This window comes from Equus caballus, chromosome 1 (genome assembly GCF_041296265.1).
Source record: "Equus caballus isolate H_3958 breed thoroughbred chromosome 1, TB-T2T, whole genome shotgun sequence".
Lineage (NCBI taxonomy): Eukaryota > Metazoa > Chordata > Mammalia > Perissodactyla > Equidae > Equus > Equus caballus.
Window position 1 is genome coordinate 93337157 of NC_091684.1, and position 17705 is coordinate 93354861.

Genomic DNA, 17705 nt, shown 5'->3' on the forward strand with positions numbered 1-17705 from the left:
TGCAGGAAACTGAGGCACACGGAGATTAAGGAGCAGTGCCAGGGTCTCACAGTGGCAGGACTTAGTGACATGGTACAAAGTCCCTAGGCCAGGCCTGTGGCTGAGGGCGCTCGAAGTGATCACTATTGTCTGTTGTGTCCACACGCTCTGGACTTATCTGTGCGGACCCTGTCAATTTTCCAAGGGTCCCCATCCGCTCCCCTCCCCCCGCCCCCAAAGCTCAGCTGCTCCTTGGCTCTCAAAGGTCCCTGTGGCGAGAGCGACCCCCGGAGGTCCCCTATTCACCAGGTGAGCCTAAGGTCAAGGGCAGCCGCTGCCTTTGGTAGTTCCCCGCCCGCCCCCACAAGCACCCCGAGGCTCCAAGGCGCCCTCCCCTCAGCAACAACTGTGTCAGCGATGCAGAGGGACCGCCAGTCCCACTGCAGCTCTGTGCGTCCTGCGTCTGAGAGATCAGCTCTCAGAGCCTCAGTTTTCTCATCCGCAAAGTGGGGCCGGTGAACGTGGGACCCCCGGGCTCGCCGAGGGAGCGCAGGCGCGGGGCCGCGTTGTTGCCGGGCGGCCCGAGGCACCCAGCGCGCCGGCCCAGCGGGGCGGGCCGCCGAGGGGCGGGCCGGGGCCGGGGCCGGGGCGGGCGCGGGGCGGGCTGGCGGACGGCGAGGCCGGGCGGCGGCGCGCGGCTCCGGGTCCCAGCGCCGGCGGCGGCGGAGGGGAGATGCGGCTCGTGGCGCTGGCGGCGGCCGTGCTGCTGGCGCGGGCTCCGGCCCCGGGTAAGCGCGCGGGCCGGGCGGCTCCGGGGCCCCGCGGGCGGGCGGGGCCGCGGCGCGGGGCCGCCGGGGCTCGGGCTCGGGGATCGGGGCTCGGCCTGGCCGGGAGGCCCGCCGCCTTGGGCCGCCCCTCCCCGGCCGCAGCGGGCGCGGGGCTCGCGTCCCCGGGCGGAGCTGAGCGCAGCGCAGCGGCGGCCCCAGGCTTCCCGAGGGCGCGGGCGCGCTTCCCCGCTGCCGGGCTCCCGGCTCCGCGGGGGCGCGCACACAGCCCGCGTTCTTCCAGGCCGGGCCGCGGGGGTGAAGGTTTCAGCGGGAGCGCGCCGGCCCCCGGGGTCGCTTGCTTTTCTTTTTCCTCCCCAGCTGTCAGGACCGACGACTGTTGGCAGGTCTGCCTGGGCAGCACCATCTCTAGAACTCTCTTCGGAGAGCCCCTCGGAAGGGACTGGCCTTGCCCCTTGCTTGTGGGCGTTTGGGATGCCCAGGCCTCGTGAGATGGGGGTACCCACGGCTGGGGGAGCCGGGCCCTGACAGAGCGCCCCGCCTCCGGGGCAGCCCCTGCTCACGCTGCCGGCTTACATTTGGGGTTTCTGCTCTCCCTTCTTAGTTGCTGAAGAAGTTTCTCTCTTTATTCCCCAGGGGGCTACCTGCCTGCCTCGGGGCTGGAAGGGGCCATGCTGGCTAGAATAATAGTAATAAGTATAGCAGTGGTTCTCCCGTTTCCTGGGTGCCCGCTGGGTGCCAGGTGCGGTGCTCGGTGTTATCTCATTTAATCACAACAACGCTTCAAAATCATAATGACAGGAGCAAATATTTATCTGTCCAGGTGCTTTGCAAACATTAATGCAAACTTGCCAGTAACCTCTGAGGGAGGTGATGTTATTACCCCCATTTTATAGATGAGGAAACTGAGGCACAGGCTGGTGAATTGACTTGCCTTGAGTCACAAGGCTTGTGAGTGGTGGAGTGGGGATTTGAACCCCAGGAAGCCTGGCTCTGGACTCTGTGCTCCAACTGGCTAAATTGTGTTGCCATTGTTTTGTCAGTAAGGGAGCTGCTGCTCCAAGTTAAGTAATTTTCTGAGGGTGACCCAGCGACCGAGTGGTGGAGCTGGCATTTGAGCCAGCAGAGGGCCGAGTGTGAGGAGGAGTGACTTGAATCACAGTGGGAAGAAATTCACCCATTGTTCCCCGGCTACCAGTGTGGTGGGGCTTCCAGGGACCCTGAAATCGGTGTGGGACATGTTCCTTTCTCAGTTGTCACCGGCTTGGCTGACAACGACTGGAGGTTTAACTGGGATGGTTGGGCCAGGCCAGCTCTGGTGGCCTTCGTGGAGTAGCCAGCAGCCATCAGGATGCCTGGGGCACAGGGGTCTTCCTCCCCCAGGCTCCAGGACCACCTTCCTAATCGCAGGTGCTGCCAGAGAGGGCACCCCCCCCCCCACAAGAGTGGCTTCTTGGGGTTCGAGGACATTCTTGTATTTGCAGGAGAACTTAGAAGCCTCGAGAGCTGGAGTTCGGGGTCCTTTATTGTCTGGCCTGGCTGTGCCCAAGGTCACTCCTTGGATAATGATGACAGCTTCTGCTTGTGCAGGACTCACCATGTGCCACCCACTCTTCTAAGCGTTTCGCCCACGATTCCTTGTCATGATTCCCCAGGGGAGGGCCTGGGAGAGGCGCTTTATCCATAAACCTGGATTCAACCCCTACACTTTTCTACCCCTTTATTTTGGAGCCGAGCACAACCTTAGCAGTCACATGGTTCCACCTCTCATTTTACAGAAAGGGAAACTGAGGGTCAAAATAGTTCATAAAAGACAAGCTGTGGTCCCGAGTGGTGGTCGATGGTTGACTTTGAAGCCAGGTCGCCTCTAGGTTCCGATTCCAGCCTATAGGTTCTGAATGAGCCGGAAGAAGTGGCTTAGGCTCTCTGTCTCACTTCTCTGGTCTGTAAAATGGGGATAAACATAGTGTGAAGATAAACTGAGAAAATACATCTCAAGTATCTTGAGCAGTGCATGGCACAGGGCTCACGCCCAGCAAATGTTAGCCTTTATCGTTGGCCGAGCCTGCGTGTTTGTCCTGGATGCGTGATGGGCTTAACAGGAATGCATCACCCTACGGGCTAGGTCTGGGTTCACCTCTGCTTGGTGCTCAGAAAATGCTGGCTCCTGTGCCATTGGTTTTTAAGTAAGACAATTGTGTTTCTTTCAGAGATTTATTTGTCATGAATTCGGACTCTCCTTTTAATGAAATGAGATTGTCGCTGCAAAATGGCACAGACAATTTACATTTCTTATAAATGTAGAGGCTTCTGGCTCCCTGAAGTGAGTGGGGGCAGTTTCCTCGGGACAGAGAGGGAGTCTGGGGCACAGAGCCACTAGCACATCACCGGCCAGGGCGGGACAGAGGGAGCCCGGCCATGCCCACCTCTGCATCTCAGGCAAGGCAGGTGTCTTGTGTCTCTTAGACGTTCTGTACTCTCCTGCACCTGGAAGTTTCATCCTCGCCCTCACGAAGGGTACTCGAAGGAGAGGTCATGGATTAGATGAGTAGGATGTGTACTATCCAGCTACACGGATTTTAGGCTGTTTTCAGAGCTGTGTTAGTCCCTTTCATGACATTATCCAGATGGGAACAAGAGGGTTAGACCCCATAAATCTTACCCACAGGAATATAATGTTCACTCACAGGCCGAACCAGCTATCTAATTTGTGGAACCCAGTGCAAAATGAAACGTGGGGCCCCTTATTCAAAAATGATTAAAATTTCAAGGGAGTGGCAGCAGAAGTGAAACCAAGTGGGGGGCCTCTCCGAGTGTAGGGCCATGTGACTGCAGATCAGGCCCCCAAGAAGCCGCCCCCTGCTCACAGGTGGCATGTGTGTCACTTTCTGCTGCCCCACCTGCCCGGCTCTCAGGCATGCACACCTTTTTATGAGTATTTTAAGGGTGTTTTCTCATTGGAGGCTTACACTCACCACACAAGTCATCATCTTCCCATTTTTCAGATGAGGAAACTGAGGCTCTGAGCGCCTCACACCTAACAGAAGCAGGTTTCCAACCCAGTTTTGTCAAAGGCCAACCCCTGGCTCTCCGCCCAGCCCCCCCAAGCCACTGGAAGGCAGGGCGTCCTGGTGCCCAGCCCACACGGGACAGCTGGGGCTACCAAGTACCAGAGCATGTGCTGGTGCAAGAAATAAGGTTCCCAGAGCAGGGGTCCCGCCCCTCTGTTGGGTCCATCTCTTCCCTGCCCATGTTGTCATATTCCTCCTTTAAAAATTGGTCTTCGAGGTCCTGACTGAGGTGGAAGGTCCCCTCCTATGCTCCATCTGCAGACCCGGGTGGGTGGCTGCCTGGGCCACGGTGCATTGTTCTATTTCCAGCCTCCACCAGGTGCCTCCTGCCTCAGGCTCTTTGCATAGGTGGGACCCTCTCCCAGGAGCATCATTCCTCGCTTCTGCCCTGAATTTTATTTCATTAACTCTAGCTCAGCCTTCAGCTCATGGTGTTTCTTTCCTCCCTGACCCCGCAGACTAGATCAGGATCCTGCCCTGATTTTCATACACCCTGCACCTTTTCTCTGTAGCATGTGGCACTGTTTGTAGTCCCTTACTCCTGTGTCTTTTTCCTGATGACTGGCTGCCTTGTGCACTGGACTCAGAGCTCCACGAGGTTAGGAGTGCCATCTTCACACTGTGCCAGCACATGGCTGTTGCTCAGAAATTATCTGTTGAGTGATTAAGTGATCAAAGCTAAGCTGGACACAGACTGGAGGAAGCAGGAACTCTGGGTGGCAAGGCAAGAAATTAACTTCTTCTCTGGGCCAGGGTGACTTCAACAAGTCTCCCTTGTAGGCCAGGAGAGGGGCGACTCTGCCCTTCCTGGGGCTGCTCCTGGTGTAGGAGGGTCTCCTGACGCCCACCCTCCCCTGTCTTGTGTCTGGCTTGGCCCCTGGGTGCCCAGCTTGCCCCGCTGCCCTGCAGGGTGTGTGCTGGGTCGTTCAGACTGACTGAGATGCAGAAGGGAAGGCCTGGACTCCCACAGACACTGCCCTCAGGGCACCTGCCTCCAAATGCTGGTGTAGTCCTGGCTTCCGCCGTCCTGACCCCATTGCTATTTTCTCTACTGAGCCGTAGGGGGCCTGATGACTGCAGTGGGCAGAAGCAGAGTGATGGTCTCTCCCAGTGTGTAATTAAACATCCAGCTCAGCTAACATTGGCCAGGCTCTGGGTCCTCTCCCTGTGTTTTCTCTGCTCCCTCTGGCGATGCCACTTCTCACGGCTGCACCCATATGAGTTGCGTTTGCTAGGTCTAAGGTAGCCATCTTCAGTGTCAGGGGCAGGCATTACCGGGAAACCTGGCTTCCTGAGAAAGCCTATCGCAAGCACGAGGGGGACCCCCACGACCTGAGAGCCTGTGTCTGCTAGCAGAGCTTTAAGATTCTGAGGGGCCCTTGAGCATCGCCATTTCAAACCCTCGTGTTGAAAGTGGGTGTCAACATCTGGGTCGGTGGCAGATGTAGGGCCGAAATGAGCCTTCCTGTGAACAAGGTTGAATCGCTTTGCTAGAGTTGTCGTAACGAAGTGCCACAGACTGGATGGCTTAAAGAACAGAAATTTATTTCTCACAGTCCTGGAGGCCGGAAGTCTGAGATCAAGGTGTCAACCGGGTTGGTTTCTTCTGGGTCCTCTCCTTGGTTTGTAGATGGCCGTCTCCTCCCTGTGTCCTCACATGGTCATCCCTCTGTGTGTCTGTGTCCTGATCTCTTCTTATAAGGACACCAGTCATATTGGCTTAGGATCCATCCTTATGGCCTCATTTTAACTTAGTCACCTCTTTGAAGGCACTATCTCTAAATACAGTCACATTCTGAGTCCCAGGGGTCTGGGCTTCAACATATGGATTTGGGGGTGACAGAATTAAGCCCATCACAAGAGCCTTTGCACTTCAGTGGAAGAAACCTGCTGGAGCCCTTGGTAAGAGAATGTGGGGCTGAAGGAAGGCGGAGAGGCGCCCTAGTAAAAAGACAGGAGAGCTCATGTTGGGAAGACGGTTCAGTCCGTCCCCTTTCATGGGAGCTGCTGACTCCTGGCCTGAGCTGCAGAAGTGGAAGGGTTACTCGTTTGCCGCTCGGATGGAATCTGGCCTCCCATGGGGACCAGAGCACTTGGCAGGGTCTCCTGGTTTCAGTCACTATAAATAATCCGTCCTTCAAGCGGCGTTAATAGGAGGAGACTGGAGTGTGGGGTCCCGGCGCTGCGCTCTCATCCCACCCATATTGTTTCAATTTCCTGCCTTCCCCAGCTCTCCTTGACTCCAATGGGGAGCCCTTGGGGGTGGGTGGAGCTGGACTTCAATTCTGGAAGCCAGCTGCTGCCTCTCTGCTGCTCTCCGCCTGCTGAACCCCTGGGCAGCTGTCGGAGTGGGGTCAGCCTGGTGTTCCGGGCTGTGTCGCTGCTCACCAGGGAGGTCCCGCCATGGGGGCCCATGTGGACCTTAGACAGGGCCTTAGGGAAATGCTCTCGACTGATTTAATGTGGCGCACGGGCAAGGTGTGGGTCAGGTGGGCAAGATGCACAGGAGATGGGGGGTAGTTCCTCTTCCTTTGTCCCTCGTGAGTGACTTGTGTGGACAGGGAGATTGTTAGCAGAGAGCACGTGCTTCCTCGGTTACCTGTTGGTCTGCATTCTCGAGTATCTTCCTGGGCTGGCTTTGTCTCTTGTCACCGTGGACAGAGAAGACCATTCTCATTCTCATTCTTGTTCAAAAGCTGCTTAGAGACCAGCCAAGCATCAACCTTTTTCTTCTGCATTTACTTCCATTTTTTTAAGATGAGGAAAGACCCCCATGGTTGGCTGAATAATGGCCCCCAAGGATGTCTGTGTTCTATGCCCTGGAGCCTGTGAATGTCACCTTATATGGCAAAAGGCATTTTATGGATATGATTAAGTTAAAGGTCTGGAGTATCCTGGAGTCTCCTGGGGGGCCTGGCTTCTAAGAGATGAGAAAGAAACAAAGAAAATTGGTCCTGAAGTCATCTCTCTCCAGGTGTTCAGTTTATTGATCTATAATGGAAACCATACAACGGGATGAACTTATTGCCTGGATTTTTATAATGAAGACTATTTTATATGTGCTCCCCTTTTCCCCCGCGCCAGGGCCTTACCTTGTTGACTCACAGTCTCTTTACCGTGGGAAGTTCAAATCTTTGACCTCTTTTTCATCATTCCTCATTGCTTACCTGAAGCATTGACCAGGGTTCAAAGCTTTTGGTGACTCTGACCTCAGGGCCCAAGTCCCTTCATGTGACCAGAAGGTGACATTTGGGGACATTTGTGGTTCAGGATGACCCTGGGGACACCTGTTTATGCAGTGGGGTGGGCAGGGAATGGTGCCTACTGGAGTTGTGCCCTGGGCAGCGTCGGGGTGAGGATGTGGGACCTGATGAGAAGGTGGCCCTGCTTGGGCAGAAGGAGGCTCTGAGCATCCTACCTACAAAGTGTCCTTTCTGGACTCCACCTGCCAGGGGGTGGCTCCACAAGTGAGCTCCAGGGCAGCACAGCCACTCTGCACAGTCCCTGCAGACACCAGGCAGCGCGTCCCCTGGTGAAGGTAAAGCGCTCAGCCTCTGTGAAATCTGCTGGCCTGGTTGGTCTGCATGGGCATTGGGGTGGCTCCTTCCAAGGTCGGCTTGGGGCGGAATGGCACTTGGGGAGGGGCAGCCCTTGGGGTGGATCTAACTAAGAAACCAAAGGACAGGAAGTAGCGGACCGGGCCTGGAACCCTGGAGCATCTTTTGGGCTGCTGGTGGGTTCTTTCACCCCTCCCTTCCTGGGCTCATTCATTCTTTACTCCTGCTCTTTAACTCTGAGACCGTGGATCGTGAGTCCAAAGAGACTTAGAGCAAGAAACTGAGAAATGCCTGTGGTTTCAGCTCCCTGGCACTAGTTTAACACCTGCCTGACCAGTACCGGGCATCTGCCTTGGTTGCGGTTGAAATGGCTCAGACAGGGCGAGGGGCTCAGACAGGCAGCCCCCAGACCCACAGCGCTGCCCACTCAGGCAGGTGATGGAACTAATAGAAGGAGACCTGGGGAGGCAGGTGGGAGGGATAGATATGTGCTGGAAATTTTTAATAATAATTAAAATCCAAATCTTTATGTGAAATCTCCTGAATTTTAAACGTCAGCAACTAATTACAAAATTCTAAACAATATATCTGGGCCAGATGGTCCATGGCAACCCACATGGACAGGATAATCTCATAGAGGAGGTCATGGAGCCCACAGAGGCTCCCCCAAGAAGGAGCCGTCCTTCTGGCCATCCAGAAGGCAGACAGTGAGCACGGAGGGGGTGGGGCCCCTGCCTCCTTGGGGAAAACACGTGTCCACCTGGGGAAATGCAGTGGCCTTCCTCATTTTCCTCCTTCCTTTTTTCTCCGCAGAGGTCTGCGGGGCCCTCAATGTCACTGTGTCCCCAGGGCCTGTGGTTGACTACCTGGAGGGGGAAAATGCCACCCTTCTCTGCCACGTCTCCCAGAAGAGGCGGAAGGACAGCTTGCTGGCGGTGCGCTGGTTCTTCGCGCGCCCCGACTCGCAGGAGGCCCTGATGGTGAAGATGACCAAGCTCCGGGTGGTGCAGTACTACGGCAATTACAGCCGCAGCGCCTACCGGCGGAGGCTGCGCCTCCTGGAGGAGAGGCGCGGGGCCCTCTACACGCTCTCCGTCCTGACCCTCGGGCCAGCGGATCAAGGGCATTACGTCTGCAAAGTCCAGGAAATCAGCAAGCACAGGAATAAATGGACGGCCTGGTCCAACGGCTCCTCAGCAACGGAAATGAGAGGTAAGACTGCTTCTGTTCTCTGGGAGACATGTAGGGGGACAGGTCAGTGGTCCTCTCTCCAGTCTGCCAGGCAGGGGCCCCCAGCGTAGCTCTGCTGGGCTGGAGCGCATCTTCTTGGCCCCTGTGGGCCACCATCGTATCAACCAGGCTGTAGGCATGGGGATAGATCGTTACGTGGACGCTGGAGCTGACTTGTAGAAGCAGAAGCAGAGAGAGAAAGGAGCAAGTGCTGACCCCACGCCACCCGGCCCGCCCTCTGGGCAAAACCTCTGAATTCACGTCTGAAAGATTGCACTGGCTGTGTGCATCACCTCCATCTCAGGCCTGCCCAGCCTTGCTTACTTTGGCCGTGGGGCGCTGGGCACCCATGGGAGGAGGCACACCCTGGGAGGTCCTGATGGCAGCTGCCACACTTCGTGGCAGGCCAGGCTGGTGGCTCTGATCCATTGCCCAGAGGAGCTGATCCCAGCCTCAGGCAGCAGCTCACTGAGAAATTCATCCGAAAGTGGGCAAAGGATCAGAGGTAACCTTCCCTGCCTTCCTGGAGACAGACACGAGGTGTGGGCTGCGTTGTGGAACATCTTGGCTACCACGTGTCCTATGTGAGGCTTATTTTTTATCACAAAAGTTCTATTCGAGAAGATGCCTCTCACAATTTTAATGAGACTTTCTATTGTGCGCTAAAATTGCCCCTTTTTGCTTTGGACTTGAATTTGGTTAGGTACAAGATCAAGAGGATCACAAAGTTAAGCTGATGGTCCCAAGTATGAAAAAGAATCTAATTTTATCATATACATGTAATACAATATTAAAGGCATTATTGATGTTGTTTTGATAAGCTTTTTAAAAAATTTTATTTATTGAGGTCATTAAAATAGTTTATAATGTGAAATTTCTCTTGTACATTATTTGTCTATAACTGTATGTATACGTCCCTTTACCCCTTTTGGCCACTCTGCCAACCCCCTTCTCCCTCTGGTGATCACTAAACTGTTCTGTTTGTCCATGTTTATCTTCTGCATATGAGTGAAATGATACTGTTTGAGTTAAGTATTTGTCTTTCTCTGTCTGGCTTGTCTTGCTTAACATAATACCCTCAAGTTCCATCCATGTTGTTGCAAATGGGAAGATTTTGTCTTTTTTATGGCTGAGTAGTATTCCCTTGTATATATATACGATATCTTCTTTATCCAATCATCAGTCGATGGTCACTTGGGTTGCTTCCACATCTTGGCTATTGTGAATAATGCTGCGATGAACATAGGGGTACATGAATCTCTTTGAATTGTTGATTTCAAGTTCTTTGGATAAATACCCAGTAGTGGGATAGCTGGATTGTATGGTATTTCTATTTTTAATTTTTTGAGAAATCTCCATACTGTTTTCCATAGTGGCTGCACCAGTTTGCATTCCCACCAGCAGTGTATGAGGGTTCCCTTTTCTCCACACCCTCTCCAACATTTGTTATTTTTTGTCTTGGTGTTTGTAGCCATTCTAACAGGTGCAAGGTGATATCTCAGTGTAGTTTTGATTTGCGTTTCTCTGATGATTAGTGATGTTGAACAGCTTTTCATGTGCCTGTTGGCCATCTGTATATCTTCTTTGGAAAAATGTCTGTTCATCTCCTCTGCCCATTTTATGATTGGATTGTTTTTTTGTTGTTGAGTTGTGTGAGTTCTTTATATATTTTGGAGATTAACCCCTTGTCGGATATATGATTTGCAAATATTTTCTCCCAGTTGGTGGGATGTCTTTTTGTTTTGTTCTTGGTTTCCTTTGCCTTGCAGAAGCTCTTTAGTCTGATGAAGTCCCATTTGATTATTTTTTCTTTTGTTTCCCTTGCCCGAGTAGACCTGGTATTCAAAAAGATCCTTCTAAGACTGAGGTCAAAGAGTGTACTGCCTGTATTTTCTTCCAGGAGTTTTATGGTTTCACGTCTAACCTCCAAGTCTTTAGTCCATTTTGAGTTAATTTTTGTATAGGGCAAGAGATACTTTCATTCATTTGCATGTGGCTGTCCAGTTTTCCCAACACCATTTGCTGAAGAGACTTTCCTTTGTCCATTCTTAGCTCCTTCGTCAAAGATTAGCTGTCCATAGATGTGTGGTTTTATTTCTGGGCTTTAATTCTGTTCCATTGATCTGTGTGCCTGTTTTTGTACCAGTACCATGCTGTTTTGATCGCTGTGGCTTTGTAGTACATTTTGGAATCAGGGATTGTGATGCCTCCAGCTTTGTTCTTGTTTCTCAGAATTGCTTTAGCTATTTGGGGTCTTTTGCTGCCCCATATAAATTTTGGGATTCTTTGTTCTATTTCCGTGAAGAATGTCATTGGGATTCTGATTGGGATTGCATTGAATCTGTAGATTGCTTTGGGTAGTATGGCCATTTTAACTATGTTTGATAAACTTTTTGAGGGGATAAAACTCAGTTGTGAAAAGGTATTTTTAAAATCCTCTATGCATGGGGACATGTTAAAGTGAATCATTTACGTGAGCAGTCTTTAAACAGCCCAACTTTGTCTTTGGAGTTTGTTTATTGTAACGTTCTAAACACAGAATGATGTATGATCTGCAATGTTGTGCACTTTTTCTCCTTAAGCAAATTAATTCAAGAAAACAAATGACTGTTAGTATAAATATGTGTTTTGGCATGGAAAACAGAAAACTACATCAGATGGCCCAAGGCTGGGGAGGTAATCCACTCTGAATATCAGTTGGCTCTGAAGCCTAAGATCTTATATACGTCCTTTTAATTTTTATGTCACGGGGTATTCTGGAGTCATACACTAAATCTCTTGGCAGTAATGACTCTCTGCCAATGAGATAAAAGCTTCCTGCATTCAAGTGAGTGTGGTCATCTAGTTCATTATTTAATGTGAATCTGCTTTCCTTGGGTGAGGCTGGGTTCCTTCTAGAACATTTGTATGGGTACTTGTTCCAAAAGCCTGAGGTGGTTTGTAAGACTTCCCTGGGAATAAAAATCTCTTCCCCGCTTTTTCTCCTCCCCTCTACCTCCTGTCTCCTCTTTCTCTTCCTCCTTTCCTCCTGTCCCTGTCTCTTTTCAGAAATCCCTCTCTCTTCTCCTCTTCCATCTCCTGTTCCTCCCCTTTGCTCTTCCCTTCCCTCTCCCCTTCCTTGCACTCACGGTCTCTGTCCTTCTTCCTCCTTCCTCTCTGTCTCTGTGGCTCTGTCTGTCTTGTGCTCACTCCCGCACACCCTCTCTGATCTGTCACCTGGAAGTGGTTCTGACCTCACGGCCAAGCTGAGCCTCCCTTGCTGTGCTGTTCTGCCTCAGAGCTTCCTGGTCCTCATGCTTCCTCGGCCTCTGAGCAGGGCCACGGTATTCTGACAGGAAGATTCAAAACCTTAGGAAGCGGTGACCGTACCTTCTAGAATGCTCCACTCCGGCTTCCAGGGGAATACGCTGAGGGGGTTAAGGTGAGGTAACCCCACGTACATGACTTGAAAGCAGACTGGCTTGTTTGGGTTGGAGCATGTCCGCCCCAGGCTGGGGGACGCATGTGGAGGCTTGGCTCACTGTCCTTCCTGGGCAAGACCAGGGCCAGGCCTGTGGCTCCAGCCTCCTGGGGTGCCGTTCTCCAGGCCCTCCACCTCGCGGTAAAAGTTGTTACGTGGCAAACAAGGACAAAAACAACACAATGAACAATTGTGTGGGCAGATATGTTTGGGTTGGAATATTAAGTAGAAACTCTCAGAGGTGTTTCTGGAGTGAGTGCCTTGTGCCCTCACTGGGCCCCACAGCCCCTCGTTTCTGATGTGCTCACTTTTCTCTCCTCGTCCTACATGCTTCTCAAGCCATCCAACTGAGAGGGGAGCTTTCCTGGGAATTCTTTCTAACACTACCCCCACCCCCTGCCCTTGACCATGGACTGCCGGGTTCTCCTTCTTGCAGTGTTCTTCATGTGAGATAAGATTGCTTGGCCTTCACTGTAAACTTCCAGAAAGTCTGGTGCATGGTCTCTTCTTGTCTTGCTCTTGCAAATGGAGGTTAACTTTTGCCGATACATTTTTAAGGGATGGTTCTTGGCTCAGAGCAAGCGTAAAAGCACTGTTGGCTCTTATTATTTACCCTGATTTCCATATGTTGCTTGTTTTCTATTGCAAAAATAATATAGTTCGATTAGAGAAAACATGGAAAAATATTGAGAGTTTAAAGAAGAGAATAAAAATGACTCCCAATATCTCCACCCAGGCATAATTTAACATTTCAATGCAAATCCTTCCAGTCATTTTTATGCAAATAAAAATTAGAAACCTAATTCCACTTATACTGTAAATAAGGTTTTGTGACTGGCTTTTCTCTTGTTACTAAACAGTATGCACATTTCCCCATGTTGTTAAATATGCTTCCATAACATAATTTTAATGGCAGGAGAGTAGTCCATGATGTGCATGTACCACCATTTAGCTTCCTAGTTACTGTCGTTGGACATTCAAGTTGTTCTAAATCCTTGTCAATAAAGCTCCATGAATGTCCCTCTCCTTCAAATAAAGTCCTGGAAATAAAATTGCCTGGTCCAGAAAGAAGAACGAAGCTAGAGATATCACACTGCCTGATTTCCAACTATATTACAAAGCTATGGTAGTTAAAACAGTATGGTATTGGCATAAAAACAAACACAGATCAATGAAACAGAATAGAGACCCCAGAAATAAACCCATATGTATAAGGTCAATTAATTTATAACAAAGGAGCCAAGAATCTACAATGAGGAAAGGACAGTCTCTTCAATAAATGGTGTTGGGCAAATTGGACAGCCGCATGCAAAAGAATAAAACTTGACCACTATCTTATACCATACAGAAAAATTTACTCAAAATGGATTAAAGACTTGAATGTAAGACTTGAGACTATAAAATTCCTAGAAGAAAACATAGGCCGTCAGCTCCTTGATATAAGTGTTGGCGATGATCTTTTGAATGTGGCACCAAAAGGAAAAGCAACAAAAGCAAAAATAAACAAGCGGGACTTCATCAAACTAAAAAGCTTCTGCACAGCAAAGGAAACCATCAACAAATGAAAAGACAGCCTACTGAATGCGAGAAAATATTTTCAAATCATATATCTGATAAGGGGCTAATATCCAAAATACATAAAGAACTTGTACAACTCAATAGCAAAAAAAAAATCTGATTAAAATGTGGGTAGAATATCTGAGTACGTATTTTTCCAAAGAAGACATCCAGATGGCCAACAGACACATGAAAAGATGCTCAACATCATTAGTCATCAGGGAAGTGCAAATCAAAACCACAGTAAGATATCACCTCACACCTGTTAGAATGGCTGTTGTCAAAATATTAGAAATAACAAGTGCTGCTGAGAATGTGGTGAAAAGGCAACCCTTGTGCACTGCTGGTGGGAATGTAAACTGGTGCAGCCACTATGGAAAACAGTATGGAGATTCCTCAAAAAATTAAAAATAGAACTACCATACGATCCAGTAATTCTACTTCTGGTATTTATCTGAAGAAAACCAAAACACTAACTTGAAAAAATATATGCACCCCCATGTTCATTGCAGTATTATTACAATAACCAAGATATGGAAATGGAAACAGCCTAAGTCCACTGATGAATGAATGGATAAAGAAGATGTGGTATATACAATGGGTGATTATTCCGCCGTAAAGAAAGAATGGAATCTTGCCATTTGCGACTACATGGATGGACCTCAAGGGCATTATGCTAAGTGAAATAAGTCAGACAGACAAAGACAAAGACCGTATGATGTCTCTTATATGTGGAATCTGAAAAAAAAAAGAAACCAAGCTCATAGATATAGAGAACAGATTGGTGGTTGCCGGAGGAGTCGGGATATGGGGGGTGGGAGAAATGGGTGAGCTGGTTTTTTTCTTTTTATTAGGTGAAAGAAAGAAAGAAAGAAAAAGATTGCTGAGTCCAAAGGTATATTCAATTTAAAGATCAATGCAATTTAGACTGATAGTATTTAAAGAGGTGAGTTGACCTCTAGAGTAGTTGACTTATCTTCCTACCAGCACTGAAAATGCCTTTTCCCCATGGATTGGTCTACATAATATATACTTTTTGAGGAGGATGATGATGGTGGTGGTGGTGATGGTGACGGTGAAGTCCTGGAACAATACTGGTGCTCAGTGGACCCTCGGCAAGTACTTGCTGAATGAATGAAATGCTTTTTGGCAGCACCCTTGCTGTGGATGACTTTGGGGTCGGCATGACTTGGTGGATAACGCCACCCTCTGGGACAACTCACCTCTCTCTTGTTTGGCCTATTCCAATTGTACATCTTTTTCGAGTTTCCTGGTTCATCCTTCCTCTTCCGCCAGGCCTTCTCTGTGCGTGCCAGCCCACGGAGAGCTCTCCCACCTGTGGCATCCTGCTTTTAGCACTGTTCACACAACACTGTGTATTCAATCCACTGTTTCTGTAAGTTGCTGTGGCACAGGGATGGAGTCAAAAAATATTATATATGAAAGAGTCAAACAATGTAAAAACTGCAATGTGAAAGTCTGTCTTTCCCCTGCTCACACCTTATTATCCCCATTTTCACTGTCACCCCCAGCAGTGATCTTTATTGATGACTTGGTTTCATCTTTCAAGTCTCTCTCCTATTGACATTCACGCACACTCACACACATGGATTTTGACAGCACTACACTTAATGCTAAATATTGTTGATGATGATATTGTATTTTTTTGTAATAGATATTACAGTGATGCAGTACCAAACAGCATCTCTTCATTCCCCCAGTGATGAACCCTTAGGAAACTTCCAGTCTTTTCCTAACACAACCAGTGCTTCAGTGAACATCCTTGTACATATTTCCAAGTGTTTCTGTTGGTTAGATCCCTGGAAAGAGAATTGCTGACCCCAAAGCTATGCATATTTAAATTGTTAATAGACAATGCCAAAATGCTCTCCAAAAAGACTTGACAAATTTATACTCTGACCATCATTGCATGACAGTGTCTATTTCCCTGAAGCCTCATTAACAATGGATATTATTAATCTTTTCCATTATTTATCATGATGATGGGAAAAATAATATTTCATTGCTGTTTTAATTTCGATTATTCAATGCAATACAATTTAATTTCAATTATTAGTGAAGTGGAACATCTCTTCGTATGTTTATTGACTGCTTAAAAAATTTCTTCTGTCAATTGGCTGTCCATAATCTTTACCTGGTTTTCAGTTGGTTGCCGTGTTTTTCATGTATACATATATATATACATTTTTTTGATCATTAGTTCTTTTTTTTTTCTTTCTACTTTTTCTCCCAAAATCCCCCCAGTACATAGTTGTAGGTTTTTTAGTTGTGGGTCCTTCTAGTTCTGGTATGTGGGATGCCGCCTCAACATGGCCTGATGAGTGGTGCCATGTCTGTGCCCAGGATCGGAACCTGCAAAACCCTAGGCCGCTGAAGTGGAGTGTGCGAACTTAACTACTTGGCCACGAGGCCAACCCCTGATCATTAATTCTTTAGCTGTTACACGTGGTGCAGAATTTTCTTCCTGTTTTTTACTTGTCTTTACACTTTGTTTATGTTTTCTTTTACTGTGTAGATATTTTACATTTTCAGGATATTTATGTAGTCAAATTTGCCATTTTTTCCTTGATGGTATTCCTTTCTCCAGTAGTATTGTTTTATTGAGATGTAATTTATATTCAATAAATTGTCCATGGTACTTTGGTTTTGTATTTTATCTAGAAGATATTTCCCACCCCAAGCTTATAAAGATGTTTTCCATATTTTTCTTTAGTATTTTTAAAGGATTAAAAGAAAGTTTTACTCCTTTATCTCTTTGGAATCCATTTTTGTATAAGGTGTGGAGTGGCTAATTTACTTTTTGTTTCCAAATGGCTTTCTTGTTGTCCCTACATTATCTACTGAACAGAGGAAATTACCGTCTTGAAATGGCACATTTTTCATAAGCTAAATTCTGGCATTTAAATGGAGACTCTGTGTGCCTCACCAATATAGCACTATTTTAATTATTGTCGAATAGGGCAAGTCTGCTATTATTCTTGAATGAGATGTCTTGTCTGTTCTTATACACTTAGTTTTTCCTTCAGTTGATCTTACCTAGTTTTATAAAAATCACGTTGGGTTTGATTTTATTGGGATTTAATTGACTTTATAAATTACTCTGAAGTGTGTGCGTGCATCTTAGATGTCTTTATGGTTTTAAATGTTCCTATCCAGGGACCCATTGTGTTCCTTCGTGCGTTCACAGTGTTGTGTTTTGTTTTTATTAATATATTTCAGTAAAGATTTCTTCACGTGAGTCTTGATCGTTTCTTATTGTGTTTATTTCCAAGAATTTTATAGTTGTAATTAGGATCGATCTCTTCTTCCCGTATATGTGTGCGCACACACACACACACACACCTCTTTTAAATTGGTTGTTGCTGGTATATAGAAAAGTTGTTGACTTGTATTTGGCAATTTAATGAGTTATGTTATTATTTCGGTTATAGTCTTTTTAAGTTGCTTCTCAGCGATATCTGCAAGTTTATGTCTCATTGCTGTTTCTGACCCCGTAGCGTTGGCCAGTACTTTAGAAGTGGGAGTCATCTGCCTGTTCTCCTTTGTTGACAGTACTAGGAATTTTAACTTTACCATCTGGGTTTTTATCTTGACCATAGTTTTCCATCTAGCCCGTAGGGCTACTCTTAGAGAATGTCCGTTGCCTACTGAAAAGCCAGCCTTGAGGTCTCCATGACTTTCTCATGACCCCACTAGTAAACCTATTGGAAAAGCAATTGGGATTGACCTGACAATGTCTCTTAGTAATTTTAGTTTCTTAAGACTCTTATTTAAAAATCTGTTCTAAAGAAGTGAGCTATCAACCCACGGAAAGACATGGAGGAACCTTAAGGGCATGTTACTAAGTGAAAGAAGCCAACCTGAAAAGGCTACAGACTGGATGATTCCAACTCTGTGACATTCTGGAAAAGGCAAAACTATGGAGACAGCAAAAGGATCAGTGGTTGCCAGGGGCCGAGGAGGAGGGAGAGATGACGAGGTGGAGCCCAGAGGATTTTTGCAGTAGTGAAAATACTCTGTATGGTACTACGATGGTGGGTACATG

The 17705-nt window shown here is 48.2% G+C and overlaps 1 protein-coding gene across 2 annotated transcripts in view; it reads left to right on the forward strand.

Annotated features, from left to right (window-relative positions):
* Window positions 1-632: 632 nt before the first annotated feature.
* Window positions 633-17705, forward strand: part of VSTM4 (V-set and transmembrane domain containing 4) — a 96712-nt gene continuing 79639 nt past the window's right edge. The window contains exons 1-2 of one of the 2 annotated variants that reach the window (XM_023648231.2): window positions 633-767; window positions 8206-8604. In XM_023648231.2, coding sequence (XP_023503999.1) covers window positions 713-767; window positions 8206-8604 — 454 coding nt within the window. In that variant the 5' untranslated portion in view covers window positions 633-712. The remainder of the gene's footprint in view (window positions 768-8205; window positions 8605-17705) is intronic. The other variant, XM_023648238.2, reaches the window with a different exon arrangement.